Source organism: Sitophilus oryzae, unplaced genomic scaffold (assembly GCF_002938485.1).
Source record: "Sitophilus oryzae breed Bouriz unplaced genomic scaffold, Soryzae_2.0 scaffold_1184_pilon_pilon, whole genome shotgun sequence".
NCBI classification, from domain to species: domain Eukaryota; kingdom Metazoa; phylum Arthropoda; class Insecta; order Coleoptera; family Curculionidae; genus Sitophilus; species Sitophilus oryzae.
Genome location: NW_022145820.1, coordinates 1,078,312 through 1,105,542, shown reverse-complemented (window position 1 = coordinate 1,105,542; position 27,231 = coordinate 1,078,312). Strand labels below are relative to the sequence as shown.

Genomic DNA, 27,231 nt, shown 5'->3' with positions numbered 1-27,231 from the left:
TTTTTGTATAAACCATAGGCATCAAACGGAAGGCCCGTTTTGGAATAAGAAATTTCCTATCTTTCTTATTTTAGTATTTCTTAATGAGACAAGAATATTTTTCTCCGAATCTTCGAAATCATCAACTGTGAGTGACCAAAGCTCGCTGCGCCTACAAGCTCCAAGAATACCAAGCACCAATACAATTTTTTCGAGTAACCAGGTGTAATCATCGGCATCCAGTAGAAAATTATTTATGTCATTCTCCGACAGAACTTTGGCTTTTTGGTGAATAACCTTCGTTTTTGCGCCTCAGAAACATGAACAGTTTACCAAATCTATGAACAAATATAATTTAGATGAGTATGATTAAATATCGAAGAATATAATGGCTTTTACCTTGATATGTCGATGTTTTCATATACTCTCAACGCAAGCTTCAGCATGGATATCTTTGTCCACAGTGATGTAGGAGAATACATTTCAGACATTCTTTTAGCATAAGCCAGCAATACCGCTTCATTTACGCTGTTTATACTTCTATCCTGCCGCCACTTCAAAAAATTGTCATATTCCTGCTGATATCTCTCTCTGGTTATAGTCGGAAGTATAATTTTGAGTAGCCGCAGCCGCTTCCTCCTGTATTTCCAACGGAATTTCTCGCGACATCTCGCTATGGTCTATTTTCCCAATTTTTGAAAAGTCCAACTGACAATAAATAGTCATTGTTGCAGGTGACAGACGTTACGATTACCTTAGAAACTTAACGGCCGCCGACCGTTATGATAACGTCCGGCGGACGTTATATGCATCTTTTCCATTCTGATTTTGCTTATGTTATAATAATATAACAATATAGTATGACGAAAAAATGGTTTAAAACCTTATTTGTGGCGTTTGAAAAAAAAATGTTCTATTCGGAGTAAAAATGAGTTTTTGTGCCTCGGCTATATTTATGTCGACAAACCAAACTAAACCAATTCAAACGTAAAAAGTGTCATTTTTACTCCTAATAACAATATATTTTTTACTAATATCACAAAAGTATTAATTTTAAAGACACTTTTTACTTACGTTATATACGATTAATAATACTACGTTACTTACGTGATTAGACTTCCCCTATTAAACGTATGCTTCATAACGTGAGGTCCTCTAATGGGTAAATCATTAATAAACCAAGTAATATTCGGAGAAGGGTAAGACTCCTCGCATGTACAATTAGCGTGAAACGTTCTATCTTCAGACGTGTAATAGCGATGTTTCAGACCAGTAATATAGGGTTCTTTTTTTGGCAACTCCACAACCTAAAAACAATAAAAATTATACAAACAAATCTCAAACTCAACAATTAGTTGCCGATATAAAATTATCTTTTTACCATTGAAATCGAGATTGAAATAGTTTTAAATCTGTTCTGTAATATTGTCACGGCCCATTTTGTGGGTTATGACTAGGGGCATAGCAAATAATAAGTACTTCAATTTAACTTAATAATCAATTTAATTAATCTACGAATAATACAATAATTATAAAACTAAATGTGTACTTACATATTATATTTATGGACGAACATCATCACTGGCTCGGGGGTAGTGTCAGGGTAGTGTAACGCCAATGCCGGAATCTCGACCGCGACCTTATCGAACTTATTATCGACTATCGACTGTCGACTGTCGACTGTCGACTGTCCCCCCAACAGGTGACATTTTTGTATTTATTGGTTCGTTACGTCGAATCATCGAATCAGCATTATTGGTCTATCGGTGCGATGACCGGTGCGATGACCGCGTTAGTGCTGATTTGATGATTTTACAAATTCGTAGTATTGAAAGGAAATATTTTCGCAATTGCCAATTATGCTTATAACTTTGATTTTAAAACTTTACTTTTGTTGCGTAAATGCCAATGAACTTTAATTATTTTATACTTCCTTTCAATCGAATTATTAATTTACGAAATATATTAATATTAAATATGTTATTTTATATATCGAATAATTCCATCCTTGACACTTCCCCCGCACCTCTAAAGCTGGACCCCAGCGATAATTCAAGATTTATGAAATTATACTTTTAACAATAATTATACATTGCAATAGTTAAATTGTGCTTAATAATTAACGTTTCATAATAAAAAAATGTATTAAGTATACAATATTAAAAAAAATTTAAAAAAAATGTTTTTAAAGAAATAACTAACTTAAAAAAAATATAAAAAAAGCTTCTCTATAAGTTTAACGATGGCGATTAGCCGTTTACATATAGACAATAAAAATGTCTTTTAATACTGGCACTAACGTGAACTGCACAATACCTATATAGTTTTTAAGTTTCAATACTTTGCACTGACTTCGTTCATAAAACACCCACCCACAAATCTCGTCGGCTGCTCACGGAGGCTGAAAACTGAAGTTTTGATTGTAGTATCCACCTTCACATCATAAACCTAACGAATGCACACATGCCTCCCGTTCCCTGCACTTTGAAAAGCTCTTTGTTTTGGTAAGCTGTTTCTCAATACTTGCGTCCTTAGGGAGTTGTTTCTTGATATCGGTGTAGGCTGACAATGGAAACAAAATTCCAGTATGATTTTGTTTGTCATCTGGATTGGCGTCGAATTCATCTTTCGAAGAAGAGACCAGTTTTTAGACAAGACAATAACTCTTCCTGTAGCTGCTTATATCGCCAAACCAAATTTGACAGCACGTTCTGAACCCATTTTGAATTGGACTACTTGCTTCGGACTGCATTACCATGGTGTACTGTTCACAAAGCTTCATAAACAAGGGTAGGCAGTTTGCATCGTATAGGCATGATGGTGTGGTACTACATTCTTCTTTCTCCTTCGGGGTTGAGTCCATACGTCGATTCTTCTCAGTGGTGTTCCTTGACTTGTTGCTTGGTATTGGCAGTTTTGACCAGTAATTACATGAAAAAAAAGAGAACAAAGAGTAAATATGTGCTCTTACTTACAGCTTATTGTATTCAATTATTATGACTTATAAACTAGTTCTTAAAGTATATCAAACTTAATCCTATTTTAAGTTTGTTTGTTTAATTTCATTTTTCAACTTAGTTCAGAATATCATTTTTTTTTGTTCTTGACGGCAAGGGAGAATATAAAAATTTTATATGATTGGGCGTAAAACAAACAATAAACTTATATTTTCGTTGCAAATTTGTAGGATTTATGAACACTCCTACCTAATTTGTATGCCCTCTATCTCCTACCTACATTTGGGTTTATAATAATTTACTTTTTTATATGATTGGGCGTAAAACAAACAATAAACTTATATTTTCGTTGCAAATTTGTAGGATTTATGAACACTCCTACCTAATTTGTGTGAAATATTCTATTAGTTAGACACGCAAGAAAGTTAAAAAAAATATTTTCATTTTAAAAATTACATCTATTTAAATGTTTTAAACGCCTACTATTTCGTCTTTTTAACTTTATAAAGTGATTCCAAATACTATAAATAATTAAACATAAAAAGAAAAGAATAAAAAAGTGCAAACTATCACATAAAGTATGTCATGAGACGTATCGTTATCATGTTTCACAGCTTAACTTTAAATCATTTGAATTACGTTTCCTAGTTTCATCTACTAAATTTAATTTTTGCTATAAATTGTGGTATAACGGTTTTGAATATAAAACTTTACTTCAAACCTGAGATTATACCTATTATAATTACGATTAAAATTACGATTTTTTTAATTATTTATACTTCTGTCACATAAAATTACTGTGTCAGCTAATGGTATATATAGAAATTAGAAATATATCACTCGATTTTACCTATTTTATATATTGAATTAAGAAATCTAAAAAAAATTTTGTGTATGTTCAGACTTTTGACTAGATAATTAGAACGAAAATGTAAACTTAAATTCTACTTTTATCGGTTTTCCTTTTTCGGGTACCTATTCTTCGCATTTTACATTTAATTTTGACTGTAAAATTTGACTATCTACAGCAATTCCAGGGAGGGTGGCTAGGGTGGATAATAATATCCTTTGCCATCATGACGTTTCGCTTCCTAGATATTATCTTTGTCCTATGTCTTCTTCTCGATGTATGCTCTTTCCATGGCATTGTATTATCTGTTTCAGGTTTATATTCTAAAACCTTTCGCTTTCTTGTAAATGGTAGTTCTTCATTTATGTTTTCTGACTCAATTATCGATTGAGGTTCAGGAAACTGTCTTTTTCTTCTTCTTCCAGGAATATTGTCAGAGGAAATAAATCTATTTTTTGCCTTATCTCTACTTAATATAGGCAAACTTGAGGAATTGCATTCTACTTCTAAGAGCTCATTCTGAATATTTTCTATTTTCGTACATTCTATTTTGCTAGGGAGGGTATTATCCCCATCCTCTACCTGCAAATATTCTCCAGCAACAGGGAGGGTATTATAGTCTTCCTCTGCCTGTGCATATTTCAACGCTACAGGGAGGGTATTATCATCTTCCTCTGCCTGCGCATTTTCTAAAGTGAGGAAATCCAACGTTTCCTCTTTATAGTCATTTACAAAATCATCCTCTTTTTTAAAAATATCCTCTTTTGACATCATTAAAATATTTTCCTCCTGGTTACTATACATTTCGTATGGGAGAGTATCCTGATTATCACAACATATATTATTTGACGACCTAGTTGATTGTGAAAAATTACTGTACTTAGATTGACCTGCATTGTTTATTCTATCTGAACCATAATTATTATTATTATTATTATTTATAAAACTAGTTCTGCCCTTTAAGTTCGAATCTAAATGATTAGTAAAATATTCGTATTGAAAATCATAGCGCCTCTGACTGATATTTGAATTTACTTGCTGTGATTGTCTTTTATTTATGTTAGAATTTTGAGAATGATAAGAATTTCTGGAATATGCTGATGTTTTGGATTCTAATAATATATCTTTTAAATCGCTTATTTTATAGATTATATTTTTCAAACTCTGGAAATTCATATTTTCAGTAAGCAGAAGATAATAATGATAATCATACGATTCATGTAAACCATATTCGAATTGATCTTTAAATATTTCAAAATTTATTTTACCATAGATTTCATGTGCAATTGATAGTAAATCGTAATAATAAGATTTTATATCTTCATTTTTTCCCTGTTTCCGTGTACGGAATTTAGATTTTAGTTTGCGTAGTGATATTTCACTTCCAAACTCTAAAATAAAATCTTTTTTGATATCGCTCCAGACTTTATTAAAATTATTTTTGTCATAACATATTCCTTATACCAAAAAAAGCAGCGTTTTCTAAGTAACATTCTAAATATTTTATCTTAAAAGCATAATTCCAGCCATTCTTACTAGTTATTTTATCATATTCTCGAATAAAAGAAATTGGGCAGTCGATTGTAGGGTCAAAAGTAGGTGGCGGTATAAATTCCGGTAGAACAGGTGCTTTTACAAAAGACATTAAAATATATTTAAAAAAATCAATTTAAATAATAATAAAATAAATAAATTCTAAACTATCATTAAAATAATTATCGCTCAGTATATCATGTAATGAAATACATTTTTCAACACACACAGACGTACAATGCAGTTCTAACTAAGTCAGCAGTATTTGTAACACGAATTAAATAAATATGGTCGCTTCCTTCAACACTCATATTTCAAAATATTCCTAACAAGAATAATATTTTCTAGGTCAGTGTCATCCTTGATAATGATATTCAACCAACAGGTTAAATTCTACAGTTTAAATAACTGAAATAATAAAATTCTCATTTAAAAATTATATTTATCATTATATATTTATCATGGCAACACTAAAAATAATTTAAAATATACTGTCTATCAATATACTGGATGTCGTTTTATGTGTCCTTATAGAATAAAAATAAATAAATTATTCTCAATAATAAAAATTCTCAACATTCACAAAAATTATTACCATATGCAGTGATAAAAGAAAAATTAAACAATAAGGATTCGACAGCATTTTCTCTCTAAATAGTGTAAAAAATACTGGACATTTAATAAAAAAAAATGTTCCTACACATTGAATTTATAAATGGTAAAAAATAAACAGTAAAAAATATTCAAGAAACATAGTAAAATAGACACACAGTAAAAATATGGAGTAAAAAAAAAATTAAAATAAGATTCGAGGAACCTAAAAAAGATATTATACCCTGATTCGCACAGTTGTATTAATGAAGTTTTCTAACTCGAAGTCGGCTCGTGCTATTTCCTTCCAATTTACAATTAAAATGTCAGCATAATACTTAATTTCTCCGTTTAATTTTCTCAGTTTGTATACGGTCTTTCCTATTAACGTTCTTTCTAAACATTGTATATCTATTTTAATTTTTAAGAGTTTCTTGAGAATTTTAACTATTCTTTTTTCATTCCCTTGATTTATATAAAAGGTAATTTTATCTCGGAGATATTCTAAAGCCTTAATTTTATTTATTTTTGCCATAGATAATATGAAGTTATAAATACGTGTTTAGAAATAAAATTAAAAAAAATAAATAAGAAAAACTGGAGTAGTATACTGTAATTAAATTATCTTAAAACATTATAGTTATAATCTGGAAAGAATAGCATTTGTAAATCAATAAACATAAACATAATTATTATTCGTAAATTAACTAACATCAATAGTCATAATATTTATTTAATTAATTATATAATTTGTATTCTATTATAATTATTCAAAAAGAGAGCTTGGCGCCTCCACCACATATGTCACGGCCCATTTTGTGGGTTATGACTAGGGGCATAGCAAATAATAAGTACTTCAATTTAACTTAATAATCAATTTAATTAATCTACGAATAATACAATAATTATAAAACTAAATGTGTACTTACATATTATATTTATGGACGAACATCATCACTGGCTCGGGGGTAGTGTCAGGGTAGTGTAACGCCAATGCCGGAATCTCGACCGCGACCTTATCGAACTTATTATCAACTATCGACTGTCGACTGTCGACTGTCGACTGTCCCCCCAACAGGTGACATTTTTGTATTTATTGGTTCGTTACGTCGAATCATCGAATCAGCATTATTGGTCTATCGGTGCGATGACCGGTGCGATGACCGCGTTAGTGCTGATTTGATGATTTTACAAATTCGTAGTATTGAAAGGAAATATTTTCGCAATTGCCAATTATGCTTATAACTTTGATTTTTAAAACTTTACTTTTGTTGCGTAAATGCCAATGAACTTTAATTATTTTATACTTCCTTTCAATCGAATTATTAATTTACGAAATATATTAATATTAAATATGTTATTTTATATATCGAATAATTCCATCCTTGACAATATAATTTATTCTACTGCCTATATAAGATTTAATCTAATATATAAAATTCTAGTGTCACAGTTTTAGTTACCATACTCCTCCGAAACGGCTTTACCGATTTTGGTGAAATTTTATATCTATATTCAGTAGGTCTGAAAACAGGTTGTTATCTATTTTTTATACCACTTGATGATACGGGTGTTCTACCCCATTTTTTTATTTTTTGGACAAAATTTTTTATTTTTATTATTTATGATGTGGCATTAAAATATACATACAACCCTAAATTTTCACTCTTCTACCATCAACCCATATTTTCATATATATACTAGCGTGTACCCGCGACTTCGTTCGCGTCGAATTAATCATTTCTAATGGTGATGATACAAACTGGACAAAATTTTCTCACATTTATGTCAGCATTAAAAAAAACAATATGGCGATATTATTATATAACTTGGTAATATTTGAGGGGCGTTTTCACCCTCTTGGAATTTGAGATTCGAGAAACCCCTCCTTGTCGAACCTCTACACCCCACAGTGAATCCGTTTGCCAAAAATCAGCTTTAAACGTCAAGCAGTTTAAGCAGAATCGTGATTACTCAATGATCATATTTCATCAAGTATTTTATGAAACACCCTATATAAATATTTAAATTTTTTTAAAATATGTAAAACAACAAAATAAAATATACGTGTTTAAAAGTTTTTCCGAAAAACTCACCGGTTTTTAAATAAAAAATATTCTAATATTTGAGGGAGGGGTGGTTTCACCCCCTTAGAATTCCAGTTTCAAAAAATCCCTTCTTATCGAACCCCTACACCCTAAAGTCAATCCGTTTTCCAAAAATCAGCTTTTTACTTCAAACGCTTTAAGCATGATCGTGATTAATAAATGACCAGATTTTTCGAAACACCCTGTATACATTTTTAAAAAAATTTAAAATACGTAAAAAAACAAAATAAAATATACGTGTTTAAGCGTTTTTTCCTATTTTTTGTTAATTTCCTATTTAATGTGTGTTTTTCGGATAAGTGTACCTACTTTCTTTTTGAACGATGTAGTTAATCGGCACAACTGTTGGTACTGGGCTGAGGACAACCCCAGGGTTTTTCACGGGGTACACACACAAAACCCTCAGAAATAGAACGTGTGGGCTGGTATTTTTGGAAATTCTATTGTGGATCACTTTAACGATATTGAGAAAAACTTCAACGCACAATTCACAGAACAGCTATCTAGCAACTACCGCACCTGATCGTTCAACCTTGTGGCAAGTGAAAAAATGCGTAAACATAAGAAAAAAACTCAAATTGGTCGAAGGAATTTATCCTTATCATTTATTCTGATAAATGTTTAAATAAGCTTTTCAAATTTCAATCCTTCAAATTTTCTCAATGACTCGACCGATTTTCAAAAACGAGGCGGGGAAACATAGAAAATAGAAAGGTCTTTTCATTGCGGCGCCACTTGACCCCCCCTCCCATTTAAAAAAAGTTGGGGGTTGACGCCCCCGCTCAGAGGGTTGAAGATTTTTCAATCATTTTTGGGGCAAAATTTGTCCCCCTCGCAAACAAAATTGACGTGTTTTTGGATCTTTTGAAAAAAATAATACCCTGGCCGTTATGCCTTGCGGAACGTTTTCAATGGGCCACCCTATATTAGTATAGATTGCATTGTACAAACAATGCAATTAATTACAATACATTCATTTAGAAGTTTAGCCTTTTAATTATCTTGAATGCCTTGAATTTATATAAAATTAAATAGAAACAATTTTGCAGTAATTAAGTATAAATAATAATTTATAAGAAATTTATAATACACTAAAAAAGATAAATAAAATTAAGAAACATTTTTTACAATTTTTATCTTAATAAGCTTAAAGTAAACACTTGATGTACCTATTTGTTTCCAGTTTGAAAAGCAAATTTTATTAAAATATAATATCTCTTAAAAGTTTTTAGTATCTGGAAGCTTTCCAGGCTTGCTTTTCTCTTTGGAAAATCGCTCCAGACTCATTTATTTTCCTGATAAAAAAACGGAGAAGCGGAAACTTCCCAAGTAATTCTCTTTCAAGACACGATGAAAAAAATCGAATGTCTTTATTTGCTTTTTGTCGATTCGCTAGTGCAGCAAATTTTCCCTCTAGGGCGCATATTTTATCATCAGCCTTGGTCTTTATATAATTTATTTGAATAAAAATATTCATTATTTAAATTATATTTTATGTATGTATTTCAGAAATGAAACCATTTGAAATAATATCAAAATTTTAATTTTGTTATCTATTTGAAGTTTACATGCATATTTCGGTCAAAATTAATAAGTATCTAAACAAAAAAGAAATATAACGTATCTATAAACTCCACACATTCACACGCAAATAAGTTCAATAAAAATTATTTTTAGCCGACTGATTTTTTTAAATGAATATTAGTGATGAAATAACGATTGAAAGTATTCGGGTTATTAGGTTATAACGCAGCAACGAAGCTTCCATTAATGCGGGTGATGCGTCGAAACCTTTCAAAATATTGTATAATACGTTTATATTTAAAAAAGTCACTGAGATCTCCTATAATAAATTAAAATTCTCAGTAAATTTATTCAAATAATTAACAACTTTTTGCACAATCGTAGAAAAAATATTTTATTTTCTCTTATTTAAATATTTATCTTATTCCAAATGTCTAGTTTCTTTACTAAAAAAGAAAGCCCTGAAAATTTGTTACACTATATATTATGCTTTTATGGTGATTACAGTTAAGGGTTGGAACCTTTGGTGTTATACAGCAAAATAAAAGACTAAATCACCACAATACACCAAAACACCTTTACTTTTACACTGAAAAAAACTTCAGTGTAAAAGTAAAAGTGTTTTGGTATATTGTGGTGATTTAGTGTTTTATTTTGCTTTTATGGTGGCAAAATTTCATGTACTAGCTCGCACTTGTTATGGTCTTGATAAGAAATAGAAAAACAAAGTAATTTAACTTATAAATATCTGCAGTGCTCAAAGCTTAAACAGAAAGGCAGTTTGCGGTTCATGTATATTAACTTTTAACGAACTTCCTAAGGCCTCAGACTGACCTTTTGCATTAATTAGTTTTTTCCGGGCTTCGTGAAATAAAACCCTGTGCTGTGCCTTTCATGTCGGTCTAAATAAGTAATGAAAATGCCATCCTTGGCATTTTCACACTAAGACTTTTTTAAACATTAATTTATAATGATTCTAAGCGAATTTTGGGCTTCCATTGTATATTTTTTAAAGTTACACAACGTTAATGTCTTTATGGATGACTGCTATCAAGTGTAAACTACACTCAGATGCAAAATAAATGTAACCGAAAAATTTTTCGTCTAGTTTAAAATGTTATATTTTTTAATTTTTAGCCCTATTTTCTTGATTTTTTAACAAACTGTGTATCAACAGCAAATATTTAGCAAACATATATCAACTTTAAATCGTAAACTCAGTTTATTATAAACTTTAGTATTTGACTTATTATACAGAGTTAATCGAAGAGTTGATTTTTAACTTATCTTTAAAACACCTTGTGCAATAATTTCGCGAGCATATTTTCCTAATCATTATTTTTCGCTCAGAACCATATCTCCTGAATATTTTATTTCTTTACTTATAGTAACTCATGTCTTGTTCAATTTTTAAGAGCAAAATTAAAATAATTTTTCTCTCAGATATCAACTTTGATCCAAATATTGACGTTACTTCATAAATTATTTGGAAAAAATCAAATTAAAAATGAAATTTCTACACCCTGTATCTCCGAAACTAAGCATTTTAGGACATACATTTATACGAACTTTTTTACTTATTTTTATCTGCAGAATATGTTGCGGAAGTTTCCGGAATACAGTTTGGACTACCCTGTATATTATCATATAAGTGACTGTAAATAAAATGTTACCACTAACAATTTTTTTTATAATAAAAAAACGAACATTGACAATTTTTTATGAAATAAATATTATAGAAACTAACAAAGCGTAATATATTTTATTCAATTTAAATATACTAAAAAATCAGTAAATTTAATAATTATAAAAAAATTATACTAGACCATTAAATCTATTATAAAATAATATTGAAGAATATGTTTAATTCATTTTTAAATAATATGGTAACATGCATTGCGTAGAAAGTATATTAATGATAATTTATATTAAAATAATTAAAATGAAAATATTTCCGAAACATTTCAACATAAATTATATTCAATTCTAATTATACGTTTATATAGAATTTAGTTAAATATTTAGCAGTATTTTCTAATAAAGATAAACATATATTTATTTTTGTAATAAATAGTTTATACACATTCACATATCATTCAGATTTAAGACAATCTGTATACATAAATCATTATTGATTTAAAAAATATTTATTCGCAAACTAGGGAGAAAGAAATTAGACAATCAAGAGAGAACGATAGGTGTTAGGTAATAGCTTTTAGACTACCGTTCCAGACACACTGATGTTATCTTGGTTTGTAAGTTTTGGCTATTGAGACAAAGAATTTTATTAAAGGTGAAGTAAAAGTTTCCTTATTATTTAACTAGTGTTAAACTAAAGCATATATTTTATTTTACTGTTGTAATATTCTGTGCTAAAGCTGTTCCTAATTTACTTCATCTGAAAATTATATTGTATAACATATTGTATGTATTTATAATGGATTGATTTATGCTGTGAATAATTTCTAGTTTAAAATTAAATCTAAATACAACCCTTTACTGTCTATTCGTGCCGATGTAGGTTCAGTATGACTTAGTGTGACAATAAAGGCGTTGATAAGAGTACTAATATTTTCTGACCGTGACTGGGCGAATATATTAGCAAACAAATGGGGAGTCAAAACCAAAGAGTGGTATAACTCATAGTCTAAAGGCAATGGCACCAAACAGGTCAACTATAGCTGTCCTGAATCCAGGGACCTTGGTACTTTAGGTGGGGATCTGCTCAGCTTGGATCAGCTCAGATCTACAAACCTTGGTATGAGGACAGTTTTTGTATTATTATTATATCTTTAGAATTATGTAAGTCCCAAACAACATAGATTCTTTAAAAAAGTGATCAAGGTTTTCTCTTCCGTGCTTTTTTACTTGCGAATTCCAGGCAGAGTACGGCACTTTTAATAACACACAAAAATTTAGCGTTTGATTTACATAACCTATTCTCCTCAATTTTCCCTAATGTAAATAAAAAATATTTTTAACACAACATAGGTTCCTTTATTACATTTGAACTGTTTGTTCAAATTTTCAAATTATAATTCTTTATTTATTTTAAATTACCATTTACAATCGCCAATATATCATTCATTTCAAGATACAAAGTAAAATGAAATAAATATTTAATACATAATATATAATAAAAATAGAATATTACAGGTAAAATATTCACATTAAGAAGTTCTCCACAAAGCAAAAACACTATGTCTATGTAATTTGACAAATGAATAAAGCTGTCTTACTAGTTGTCAATTTTGAGTCAATATTTTTTAATTCTCTTTCGTGTCGATTGCTGATTGAATTGGAGCCAGATATGGCTCAAAACAAAATAAGTAAATTACCAACAGATATTCAGGCTGAGGCGACAAACGCCATATCCAAACCACTTCCATTTAAATCCCGAATAACTTATGAAAAGGAATACAGAAATTTTCAAAAATAGAAGCAATTAAAAAACGTGCGAGAAGAAATAATGTTTTTAACCTATCCTCGCTGTTAAAGTATCATTTAATCTACTCTTGTGGTTAAAGTAGTATTTTATCCATTATTTTATCTACTATTTTTGATAGATATAAGGTAATTTTAACAGTTGCTATGGAAAAAAAATATTTTTTACCATTACCCCGGACCATCCTGACACCTTCTTAGATGCCTTCTTAGTAGTCTGTTACAATATTATTCTTGTTTCGTGTATTATAGTCATAAACTTGTAAGCTGTAAATTGTGCATGAGTCTATCTTATTCCTTAAATCTAGTATAGGTTGTGATAAATATAAAGAGATGACAATGTCAGTATTCCCAGAACCCGGAAAGCTGTTATACAATTGACCAAATTTTACCTCATTAACGACCCTGGATATGTTATACTACAGGTTATAAAAATATAATAGATATAAATTAAAACAAATTCGACGAAAAACATAATAGCTAAACAAAATATTTTAAAAAGGATATGTGGAACAAATCTGTGTATACCAAATAAAACATTTCTAGACATTGCAATTTTCCGAATATTATTATTTCACCGATTTTTTTTGTTAAAATGCGTTTTTTTTTTGGTATAAACGTAACTCTTCATACATGCTGTTCGAACAATTACTTTTTGGTTATATTTATGCAACAAATATTCCATCCAGCTATTCATTTGTTTTTAGTAACTTTCTGCCATTTTATATCGGTAAATAAAAAAATAAATGAACTGAAAAATTGAACTCCCTAAATTTGCTTTTTTTTGTTTTTTAATTTAGATTTTTAAATTGAGACCATATTCCTCTTTATAGCTACACCACTCGCTTCACCATATAACGATCAGTATTTTTCATGATAAAATTAGGTTTAGTTTCACCTAATATAGGAGAAAAAAAGTTTTTATTTTGTATTAATAGTTATTGCTGACACTATGACAATTTTATTTATTTAGTTTTATATGTTCAGTAAATATGTTATAATATACAGGGTGGTCCGAACTGTATTCCGGAAACTTCGGCAGCATATTCTGCAGATAAAAATAAGTAAAAAAGTTCGTATAAATGTACGGCCTAAAATGCTCACTTTCAGAGATACAGGGTGTAGAAGTTTCATTTTTATTTTTATTTTTTCTAAATAATTTATAAAGTAATGTCTATGTTTGGATGAAAATTGGTGTCTGGGAGTTTTTCGACATGAGAAATTTGATTTTGGTATCAATATGTCTCCTACTAGTAGAGGGCACCAGCTACATGTGTTTTAACTGTTTTGAAGCGTAATATTTTTTTGTCCGTACCTGTATAAAACTACCGAGCGAAAAAATATACATCTCTGTGACTTTTTACGTAAAAAATATCTCTTTGTAAAAATCGGTACGACCAACCGTTCTTAAGATATTTATAATGTAAATAGACAATACATGTCATTATTGACGAAAAAAAAAACATGTTGAGTAGATACTTATTTTTTTAAATTAATCATAAATTTTTCTGCAAAAAATGATGATAAAACAGTTTCTGTTGAACTTTTAGCATAAAAATATTTCACATTTATGATATCAGTCTAATAACTATTTAGTCAACATGTTTAATTTATGTCAATGATGACAGGTATTGATAATTTCGATTCCAATTATCTCGAAAACTATTACTCGTAGCGATTTTTACCAAGAGACCTTTTTCACGTATAAAACGTCGTAAATGTATATTTTTTACTCAGTAGTTTTATACAGGTATCGACGAAAAGTTACGCTTCAAACCAATTGAAAATATGTAGGTGGCGCCCTCTACTAGTAGGAGTCATATTGACATCAAAATCAAATTTCTCATGTCAAAAAACTTTCAGACACCAATTTTCATCCAAATATTGACGTTACTTCAGAAAGTATTTGGAAAAAATCGAAATAAAAATGAAACCTCTACACCCTGTGTCTCCGAAACTAAGCATTTTAGTACAAATATTTATACGAACTTTTTTACTTATTTTTATCTGCAGAATATGCTGCCGAAGCTTCCGGAATACAGTTCCGACCACCCTGTATATATAAATTATGTTATAATAAATGAATAAAAAAAAGATGGACTAGTAAACTGTCACTATTATTATTTATTAGTATGTTGCTTATTTACTACTTGATTATTTATTAACAATATTAAGCCAACTAGGAAGATACAATTTGTTATGGAATCGAATAGAGAAAATTACTATAATTTAATGTTTATACTTGGCAATTTGCAACAGTAAATTGATGACACGGAAATTAACAGAATAAAATGTAAAACTTACTTGAAGCTCGGCTGTTTGAATAGCGGTAAAGAAACTCGGTTTATCTGCAGTAACCTCACAACTAAACGGACCACTGATGTCTCTTGATACGTCTTCAAGAATAATTTTCCTTTCGGTAGATTCAGATTCTTTCACTTTAATACCTTTCACATCGAAAAGTTTTACTTTTTGAAGATCTGTAGGTGTATAACGGTAAAACTCAAAGCCTCCTCTGTACCTGATAAAAAAAATGATAATAAATAAATTGATGAAAGGAATTCCTAAAAATGCGATGTAGCATACGAGCCCTAACAACTATATGTTGGGACAAGGTCTTTTTTGCAATAAAAATAGTAATTTGTTAAAACGACTCAATTTATTTTGTTTATTGTTCTAAATTCAAACATTACAATATGATCTAGACAATTTTACTATATTTTTATAACTTTGCAAACAAATCACTTTTCATAATAGCTTATTTTGCCAAAATCAAGCCAAATTTGCTGACAACTATATATTGAAACAGCACAACAAGAAATTTGTTTAATACGGAGTTACATCACCTTTCATCTGATGATGCTAACATGGTTAGTGAAACGCGCGTCCAGTGTAAAAGTAGAAGTGTTTTGGTGTATTGTGGTGATTTAGCGTTTTATTTCGCTGTGTAACTCCAAAGGTTCCAACCCCCAACTGTAATTATCTAGGTTTGTTTAAAACATTGTAATGTGCACGACTAAATAGAGAATACACAAATGAGTACACATATTCGATAATTATTACCAATGCAAATTACTATTATTCGAACTTACCATTTCACTGAATAAAGATTTTCATTCTCCAAATCGAATGAACATTCTAAATTAGCTTCACGACCTTTAATTACCGCTTGTGGTACTTTAATCTTCACATCACGTAGTCCAAACACACCTAAAACCAAAATAAAAAAATTACGAGTTATTGTGACTATAGTCAAACGGAATAATAAAAAGCTTTATATAAAAATGATTCTATTCAAGTGTTATTGTTATAGATTATTAAATAAAATCGCTGTGAAATAACCATAACCGTTTAAAACTGAGAATTTTTCCAAGAGAAAATTTCAATCTCCGTGCAGTTGCTTACGACTCATAAGGATGCAAAACAAGTTCGCCGTAACGGAGGAAGGATCATTTCCCGAATAAATATTTGAATAATTTAACGTATGATTTTTACCAGTGCCGTAGACTGAAATGATATTTCATTTAAGCAATGATTTTATTTCCATTTGTTTATTTTGAATTTCATGAAATCAACTTGATGTTGACGATAAAGGTAAAAGTAAAGTAAATATTTCAGTTAAAGTCTCCTTTTTGCTGCCAGGGCTAATCTGGACGGGGCCCACTTTGTTTACGCGGAATCCGAACCGCGTTCCTCGGCCATATCATGGTCAATGGCCTACCGACTTAGGAAGTGTCTAAATCAACTCTTACTCACGAGATATCCGATCTCATCCGGCCTCGAACCGGCGTGAATGAGCAGTGTGTTTCAATAGATTTTACACTTTTCCCTTGGACAACAGCACGATACAGAGTTTCGAACCGGTCACCCGTCCATTCACCAGTATCGCCTTCCGTTGCTTAACTTCGGTGTTCTAATGGGAACCGGTGTTTCAACGTAGCTAGGCCGTTGCCCCTGATGTTGACTATATGAAATATCAAGTTTGATTAATAATTATATTTATGCTGATTAATATATTAGTACATTCAGGACTACAATATTTTAGAAATATTGCCAGTAAAACAAAATACACTCACCGACACGAAAAACGGTCACAATTAAAATGTTTATGTATTTTAAAGTTTTCATACCGGATTTTTTTTATTTTCACCCAACATAGTTAATAACACTATAAAAATAATGCTTTCCGATAAGCCAGTTTATTGACTCGTTTTTTTCCTGGGAATATCGTAAATTTCTAACTGCCAGACTATAAATAAAAAACTTTGTAACGGATGTTCCTTTCGCATTAAGAAAAAAAAACACAGTTAGTCGAAATTGCCATTCCGCAGAAACATCCCCTAACGGATTGCTGTGTTTTGTTTATTGGAAATTCGACCATAAATAAAATTAATTTATTTTTGCCATTTAACGAAATATAACAATGGACATAAAAATATGTTGAATTAATTTAGTTTTAAATTTGTTTATCTTTTTCGTTTAATCTATATAATAAACTCTATGTGTTTTTAATGACAAAATATTGTAGTCCCTCTGGATTCATTATAATGAGATCAAAAATTATTTCTGAAAATCAAAAAAAAAATAGACAAATCTAATCCGCTATGACAAGCCTTGGTTTGTTTGGTGATTTGTGAACTTTGAAGGAGAGCAAACTCTTTCAGGAAATTCATACAATTTCCAAAAGTTAGAATGCTTCAAATATTTGAGAACCATAATACGAAAGACTGAATAACCCGGATGACGACTTTGCAAAAGAAATCGGAATCAAAAAGTTTCATGCTAAAAATCGAAGCCTATTCTCATTGAGCAATGTGGATGAAATATTTAAATGGAAAAACTTATCAACAACACAAAATATTAAAATGTGACAAAACCAAAGCATGCCAGCAAAGCTTACATGCTTTAAAAGAACATTTCTGAGAAGAATCTGAGGCCGATTACTGAGGCCGTATTTAGAGAATTATATGACTTGTTTAAGAAATTAGGTATGCCATCAGACTGACGTGGTTCAATAGCCATAGAAATATCATATTAAATATACTATTGAATATTAGAGCTCCGTAATGGATGATGCATATCATATAGCATATAAGTCTGGAAAAATTAGATTCACTTGCTAAAATGGTTTTGCAAAGGTGAATGGGAACCAGTATTATTTCTAATTTACATATTTAGTAAGATTATTATATTAACATTATTCTTCTATTAAATCCCGTAATGTAGTATTACATTTAATATATATATAGTATAGTCCATCTCTACAGCGTGATCCGCCTTACGGTTATCGGGTTATAGATCCGCCTTATCTGCCATTGCCTTCTGCCCATCCAGTCATCGGCTTGTAAATTATTTATTTCTACCCCCTTTAACCATGTCTCTCGGGGTGTTCTTTGCTTTTGTTTTCCATTTAGGGTCCATTTTGTGATATTTTTTGGTAGCCTTTCTTTTCCCATTCTCTTTACATGCCCATATCAGATTAATTCTTTTTTTTTTTAATTTTTTTCTACGATGTTATTCTCTTTATTTCTTCATTCCGCACTTTTTCCAATTTTGATTTTCTTTCCGATCTTCTGAGGAACTCCATTTCAGCTGCTAAAACCTTTCCTTCTAGGGGCATGTTTATCTGCCATACTTCAGCGCCATATTTAAAATTTCATTTTCATAACTATAAATCATATATCATGCTTTGCGATATTTATATTTTTTGCCAAAGAATAGAATTTACTGCCCCTGTATTACATTTAATTCCTATTAAAAAGTATAGATGCTCCGTGGTTTTACAATATTAATCCATCTAGTGCTATATTGAAAAAAAAATTGAAAAAAGCCATTTTTGTCAGTTTTATTATATAGCATATTTTTATACTTTTCTAATAGTAGAATGTAGAATGTTTAGGTTTGAGGGGAGTTAATCACCGCGACCTTACATATCTATTGTGTGTTCACATTTCTTGAGTTACTATGGGTTATAACTCACCTACAGTCTCAGGACTTTGACAAAGGTGAGTATCTGAGACAAAGGCCAGTATCTCCACAGAGGCCTACTCTCCATTTTCAACATCAGCCGTACCATTATAGCACGAACGGTTATAGTCTTGTCGCACTGAGTGATAAGGTGTTTTCTCATTTTCCCCACAGAATCTGCATTCGCCGTTGTTTCTCAGTTTCAATCTACTGAGGTGTTCGTTGAGGAGAGAGTGTCCTGTTAGAAACCCCGTGAGAATCCGAAGCTAACCTCAAATCAAGAAAAATCTTTGATATTTCTCATAAGTTCTGAGAAACTTTTTCAAACGTCTGAGACCGTTGGAAAATTCCCATTCCAACTTACCGATGGAGTCCTCCAGGTTCTTCAGTTCCGCTTCAAGTTGGTTTCCGCTTGGAAAGCAGAACGGTTCTGGTCCAGTCAGTGTGGAGTGTTCGCTACTTTTCTAGCTAGATCGTTGACTTTTTCATTGCTTTCTATCCCTTGGTGAGTGGGCACCCAGAGTAGGAAGACTTTATTTTTATAACCTAATTTGTTCAGCTTCTCTAAGAATTCATTAACCAACGTCGTATTGATGGTTACTGAGTTCATCGCTTTTAGTGCTGCTTGACTATCAGATCAGATAGCTATTTCCTATTTTCGATAGTTCTTGATTAATACTAGTTTTCATTTCTGTACTATTATAATACTATATTTTAAGAACATTGAAAAAATACTTTTACTCGCTTTTTATCTTCTTACAGTTCCCTACTCTATATAGAGCCTCTGCTACCTCTCGCAAGTCCTTGTGATGTGTGTCATCAGGGTTTCACAAGTACACGGGACCTACAGTTAATCGCCGAATCCGAACGGCACTATTTGAGAGGCTGTACAAGGTAAATTACTTATGGTGGTTTGCCATTGCCTTCATTGAGGCGGCCGCGGCGGCTCGCTCGTCGCTCTAGATAAATCAATATTTTTATTTAAATAAATAAAGCGACCGTACTGGCTGAGGATCGAACCCAGTACCATCACATCTCTCGCACCGCAGATCGACACACTGTTTTATATACGTTTAAAAAATAAAGCAATTAACAAAAAAGTAAGAAATATTTATATTTTTGTATACTTCGTTTGGCTGGTTTGATTATATTTCAAGGACTATCAAAAACTGAAAATTTAGAAATTGTCAGTCTATAAAAATATTCCTACAAATACAATTTTCTCATGAAAATTTAATGGACAAAAATGCGGTCGTGAAAATATTTGTTACATCTTTCACCTCCCCAACTTAATTTTGTTTTCACTATAAGTTGTTTTTCGTCCATATAGTTTGAAGGAATAAAAGAAAAAAGTAAATAGAACAGCTTCTAAGTAAATAAAGTAACTCTTTTTCTTGTTTTCTTTTGGTGTGACCGTGTGTTTTCGTACTTGGACGGAAGACTAATTTTGAGGGCATATTAAGCCGAAAGCATGCGTGTGTACATATGTGGAAAGACGTGGCCTGCATGAGAAAAAGCAGTCACGTTGGCCCGGCATCTGCAAATTCGATTTTGGCGAAGGCACCGGCAAATTAAGTGGACGTAGAAGAAATTGTATTAAATATAGCCGTAGTTAAGGTTACGGACATTCTATAATAGTTTACTTGCAATTATTAATTCGATATTAAATATACTAGAGAAGAGATAGTTAATATCTCTAGTATCTTCAACGTGTATAGAAGCGTATACTTATCTATATCTAAAACTCACATTTCAATAACTGTTTCTTAAAATAAAATACAGGTTGTCTCAATATTCCGTGGACATAGAAATTCTACCTATTTTTGGAATCAAGATAAGGTCATTGAGCACAATTTACCTCTATACGAAAGTGCTTCGTTTCTTCGCTAGAGGGCATTAAACTTAAAAATAAACACATTTTTTCAGATATTTTATTAACTGTTATTCCGATTTGAATATTTTGGGTGTCTATGTTTTTCCAAGTGCTCTAACATTTGACTTTCACAGAAATTAAGAAAAAGTACGGGAAGGTTCAAAACTAACCCCACCTCTACACAAATTTTGGTATAAATATTTTCCGACTCCACCGAAAGCCGATTTTCTTTTCGTAAAATGGTCCTTCTAGTATGTACTACATTTTTGTCTCTTGTAACAAACGCCAACGTGCATAATTTTTGAGGAAATAAATGTTTTTTCAAAAGCTGATTTATAAGTAATGTTTTTGTCACATCAAGCTATGGAGGCGTATAAAATCTATTATGCTCGAATAATCTAGTTGGCGAAAATATGGAATGTTATGATACTATCATAAATTATATTTGACAATAAGCCTCATAAACAGCTTAAAAAAATAATAATTTTTAAATTAATTAATGTTTGATGCCCTCTAACTTACAATAAAGCACTTTTCTCTAAAAGGAAATTATGTGCAATTATTATTTTGATCCTATAAATACGTAATTGTCCAGGAAATATCAGATCTCTCTGTATATTTTGTAGATTTGCTTTGAAAAACTAAATTCTAAAAACATTTTTTTTTCAAAAACTATACGATGTAGCGTTTTTCTCCGAGAAGCAAAAAATGTTGTAAATACTAAAAGGATCATATTACGAAAAGAAAATATGTCGTCAGAGAAGTAGGAAAATATATATACTAGAATTTATGTAGCAGTGGGGATAGTTTTCACCCTTCCTGTACTTTTTCTTGTTTTGGAAAATTTTTGGGAAAGCCAAATGTTAAATCAGTTAGCAAAACATAGACACCCAAAATCTCATTCAAATTGTAAAGAGGTTCTTAAAATATCTGAAAAATGTGTCTAAATTTTTAAAGTTTGATGCCCTCTAGCGGACAAACGAAGCACTTTTGTATAGGTGTTCTTCTTCTTTTAGAAGGCGTATCGCCTGTTTAGTTCCGGTTTCCTCCTCGTCTAAGCAACTCTTGCGAGGTTGACTGCCAACTGTCTTGCCAACGTTTAGGTGGTCGTCCAGTAGGTCTTCTGCCATGGGGTACGTTGTTGCGAATTATTATGGCCATTCTGTCGGGGCCCATTCTATTGACATGCTGGTTCCATTCTCTTCTTCTCTGCCTTATCCATCTGACAACGTCGTTTGTTTGGCACTTTTCTCTTATGTCTACATTTCTCTGTCTGTCCCTCAATGTGTATCCAGTTATCATTCTTAAGGTCTTCATTTCAGTAGTTCGTAGGATTCTCTTTGTTACTGATGTTTCAGCTCTGGTTTCCGCACCATATGTCATCACTGGTCGTATGCAGGTTTTGTATATTCTTGACTTACATTCTGTACTCAAATGTTTGTTTCTCCATATGGGATATTTAAGATGGCCTGATATTGCGGCAGCTTTATTGGTTTGTTTCCTTACTTCTTCTTCCAGGAATCCTGAGCTTGTAATTTTGCATCCGAGGTATTCGAATGACATTATCTGATCAATAGTTTTGTTTTTTATTACCAATTTGCACCGTAGAGGCTCCTTTGTAATGGTCATGCATTTGGTCTTATTTGTGGAAATTTGCATGTTAAGTTTTTCTGCCTGTCTGTTAAAAGCTTGTAGCATTCTTTGGAGGTCGTCCTCTGACTCTGCAATAAGTACTGCGTCATCGGCATAGTATAATATGTTTACTTTATGCATTTCCATTCGATATCCTAATCCAGTATTCTTGACGGTTTTTATTACTTGATCCATGATTGTGTTAAATAAGAGAGGGCTGAGGCTGTCGCCTTGGCGAATACCAGTTGTAGTTCGAAGATGCTGCGTTAAGGTAAAGTTTGTTCTTATTTGGGTTGTTGTGTTTGTGTTTAAGTCCTTGGTAAGTTCTGTGAGTTCTTTCGAGACATTACTGCTTTCCAAGATGGTGATGATGTCTTTTAGTTGGACTCTATCAAAGGCCTTTGTTAAATCTATAAAACATAGATAGGCTGGAGAGTTATATTCTAAGGATTTTTCAACTAGTTGCCTGAGTATGAATAGTGCATCGGTAGTTGATCGGTTTCTTCGGAATCCTTGTTGTTCTTCGCTTATTGGCACTATTGAGGAGATTTTGTCCGCAATGATCTTAGTCAGAAGTTTTAGCGAGGTGCTCAGTAATGTCATTCCTCTATAGTTTGCTGGGTCTGTTTTATCTCCCTTTTTAAAAATGGGTATTGTTATACTTTGTTTCCATTCTTCTGGTATTTTCTTATATTGTAATATAATGTTAAACAGTTTTGTGTATTCCTCTATGATAGCCGTGCCTGCGTTTTTTATTAGCTCGTTTGGTATTTTATCTTGATTAGGAGATTTTCTATTTTTAAGTTTCCTTTTTTCTCTTCTACTTGCTTGTAAGTGATTTGCGCATGATCTTCTGTATTATCTCTTTGGCTTGTCTCTTGTGCTTCCATTGGTTCATCTGTTTCTGCGTATTATATAAGTCTCTGAAATATTTTTCCAACGTATCTTCTGCAATTGTTCTTAGTTGTATTGTTTCATTTGTTTCTCGGTTCAAACCCCTCAACATCTTCCAAATACGTTTTTGTGCTCCGTACATATCCGCCTCCATTTCGCTACTCAACTCCGCCTGGGGCAGCTGTGGGTGGATTGAGTAGCTCGCAGTTGTCACTGCCGGTCCCAAGCCCGGATAAAGGAGGAGGGTTCTTAGGTAAGGCTAGCAACCTGCCTAAGGTAAAACACTCACATGCTCAAAGCACCGGTAATACAGTCTAGGAACCAGCTATAGGTGTTCATTAGATACAATTGTGTTCAATGAACTTATTTTGATTTTAGAAATACGTAGCTGTTCTTATCCACGGATTATTGGGACACCCTGTATATTGTTTGTAATGTGTTCGAAACTAAAATGTCATTCAGGATAATATAAAGTTTGATTAACAATAAAATTCTGGCTGTAAAGTTATGTTACTACTGCCCTAAGTTTATTTACTTTTTTTTGTTTTTAGTAAGTTTAACTTATATTGTGTTCTACGAAAATTGGTACGGTTTGAAAATGTTTGTATAGATAAATACTTCTTTGTCAATACTGTTTTTAGAGTTGGAAATGATCACCGGCAACACACCGCCTTATAAATTCTACTGACCTTTCCCAAACAACAAAAATGTTGTCCTGAAAACTCCTACATTTTCCACCTTCGCAACTTAATTTTGTTTGGTCCTTAAAATTGTTTTCTTCGGAGTAGCTGAAAAGAATAATGGAGAAAGAGAGACAAACAAAACAAGGTTTCTCTTCTCAATAAACAAAGTTACTGTATTCCTTTATTTGTAGAGTTCAGTTTGTTTTCGTCCTTAATCTTATGACTCATTTTGAGGTATATTAAGCCTAAAATTCTACGAAGCTATATTTTCCCATTTCTTTAGTTTTTACGTCAAAATGGGTCCCACTATGGTTTCCATTTAAAAAAAAATATATTAGAAACAATCCAGAAAATCTCGCACAGCTTATTGATGGATCATTAGCAGAATGGGAAAACATACTCCAAAACAACGTTGATAATTTAACAAGAAGCATTCCAGCGCGGATCGAAACTTGCATAGGGGCCAGAAGTGGCAAAACGGATTATTAAAAATTTAAATCTCATTCTTGCAGAAACCAAAAAAATATAATTGCGTTTATTTTGGGAACTGATTTTTTTTTTCTATTGTTATATGGATGATTTTTCATTAAATGTTTTTGGTAAGAACTGAGTTTTTTATTCTTAAACACAAAAATTTTCATACGTCTCAAAAATTATGAAAAATAATAGATGATTCCATATAAGTTTGGTTGTGTGTATGTCAAAAATGATAGGCTTTAGAAATAAATGGAGAACCCAACCTTATTAAGGATGTGATTATCTACCACTTTTATCTGAAAACTTTTTTGTCTAAAATAGGGTATAATGGAACTAGGGACCATTTTTAAAAGAGCCAATATTTGTTTTTTTCAAAATATTTAGTAAGTCATAATCTTTTTTTAAGCCAAAAATCTGAAAAGCGCGTATTTATGACCCCAGAAGACTTTCTTTTCCCATTTAACCATTGTGGAAAACTCACCCTGTATATAGAAATATCGAAATTATAGAAAAAAATTAGAATCTGTCTAATTTGACGTTGTAAAATATGTTCGTTCCTTTACCGAAACCCCAATATAAATAGAAAATAGGAAACTGGAGTCGATACAATTTAATTTCGAGAGAGTAAAGGGCAATTCCGCCCGATATTACAGGGTGGTTCTTTTATTATGTTGATATATCGAGCTGACCCCCGAGACACGTGCCATCGAGATAATAAAGCTTCCGACCGCCACGTTCCGATTGTTATTGCTGTCGAAACGTGCTGCTTTTTCGAAATCGTGCAAAAAATCGTCAAATATTTAATTTTATTTGAAGTAGTCCTCGTCTTTTGTTTTTCCCATGTTAAAAGACAAATTAATTTTGAATAACTCATCTATTCGTAGAAGAAATCTTCTTTAATAAAATACATAAATAAATGTGATATTTAAATGTACTTATGTACATATATACAATATAGTGATAAGAACTGCAGATTCTAGTAATGTCTATAATTAGCAGTTATTTTTCGAGACAAGCTTAACCTCTTAGCTAAGAACTAAATAATGAACATCATTACATGCTTCACTAAAAGGACATAGGCGGAATATTTATTTAAAAAAAATATTGATTAGGCTATTGGTCAAATATTTAAAGATAGAAAGATCATTCAAATTTAATAACATTCTTTATCTATAAAAAATTATAACGTAAATATTGTAGATTTAATACAATCCAAAAGATGTCATTAAATTATTAATGATGTTTATAAGAACTAATGTCCTATCTTACAAAAAGTTGAAAGTTTAAAGAAAGTTAAATGCAACTAGTATATTTATCTTGTTTAAAATATTCAAGAAAGTAACATTGTATTACCTATAATATTTAATAAAACCATTAATTAAAACCATTTTAGGATTATGATTTAAAACAATACAGGGTGTTTCAAAAAACATATGCCATCTCTCGTGGGGAGATTGGCGTAAAAATAAGATTTCTTTTTCATATCAACATAGGTTTGATTCTGTTTTGTTTCCTAGCTACAGGGTGTTAAAGTATTGATAATTTTTCGATTTATTATAATTTTCTTTCAAGTACTTTTAGTGATACGAATGATATTTTGAAACTAATTGACAATTACACTTACACTTTTTGACAATTTCGACAATTTCAAATAAAAAATAATGATATTTAAGTTAATAGCAATAATTACAGTTGGGGGTTGGAACCTTTGGTGTTACATAGCAAAATAAAACACTAAATCACCACAATACACCAAAACACTTTTACTTTTACACTGGACGCGCGTTTCGCTAACCATGTTAGCATAATCAGCAGATGATTAAACTGGGGATTAATGAGTTTAATTGTAGTATTGTGGTGATTTACTGTTTTATTTTGAATTGCAATCAACCTAATTCTAAAAAGTTTTAACATTCTGTAGCTCTAAAATTATGCATTTCCATACCCATGCTTACAGGAACTTTTTTCATATTTTTTTAATGAGGAATCGATGAGCACTTATATAAAACATTCACAAGTTAATGATATTAATTTTTTTAAAGGATGCTATTAGACTTGGATCAAGGCAAATTAGTAAAATTGCGTTTATATCATCAAGGAGGCCGAAATCGTCAAAATATCGAGAAACAACTTCTAATAGGCATTAAACTACACTATTTCGGTAACAAGAGAATAAAAGTCAGTGGCGTATAAGCTTTTTTAGAAAAATGTGTGATAACCCATATGAATCCTAGTGAATCTGTCGACATTTTTGTAGCATTAAAATATGTTGCACTCATAGTAACTTTTACCCTCCAAATTTCATTCGAATCGCTAAAAGCACTTAGAAAATTATAATAAATCGAAAAAATGTCTTTAACTTTCGGTAGCTACGAAAAAAAGTAGAATGGGACCCATGTTGATATGAAAAATATATCTTATTTTTACGTGAGGAGTCTCCCCATGAGAGATGGCACATGTTTTTGGAACACTCCGTAGAGACTTAAAATTAATATACATATTTTTATACTTATTGAACATATAATTTTATCTTAATATTCTTTTATTTGTGTAGTACTGTTATTAGTTATTACATATTTATAATAAAAGTGAACACGGAATATTTTCAGATTTAGGGTAAAACAAAAAAACTTTTATTGAATAGAGGGTTTGTCTGTTTTTACATATGCCTATCGAGCATATATCCCAATCTAGCAAACTTATTGCCGCTTGACCACCC

General features: G+C 31.2%; 1 protein-coding gene across 1 annotated transcript in view; it reads right to left on the bottom strand.

The window, feature by feature from the left end:
* Window positions 1-27,231, bottom strand: part of LOC115891509 — an 81,132-nt gene that overhangs the window by 4,638 nt on the left and 49,263 nt on the right. Inside the window, exons 2-4 of the mRNA XM_030911976.1 lie at window positions 16,079-16,196; window positions 15,291-15,507; window positions 1,087-1,286 (exon numbers count right to left, since the gene is read on the bottom strand). Coding sequence (XP_030767836.1) covers window positions 1,087-1,286; window positions 15,291-15,507; window positions 16,079-16,196 — 535 coding nt within the window. The remainder of the gene's footprint in view (window positions 1-1,086; window positions 1,287-15,290; window positions 15,508-16,078; window positions 16,197-27,231) is intronic.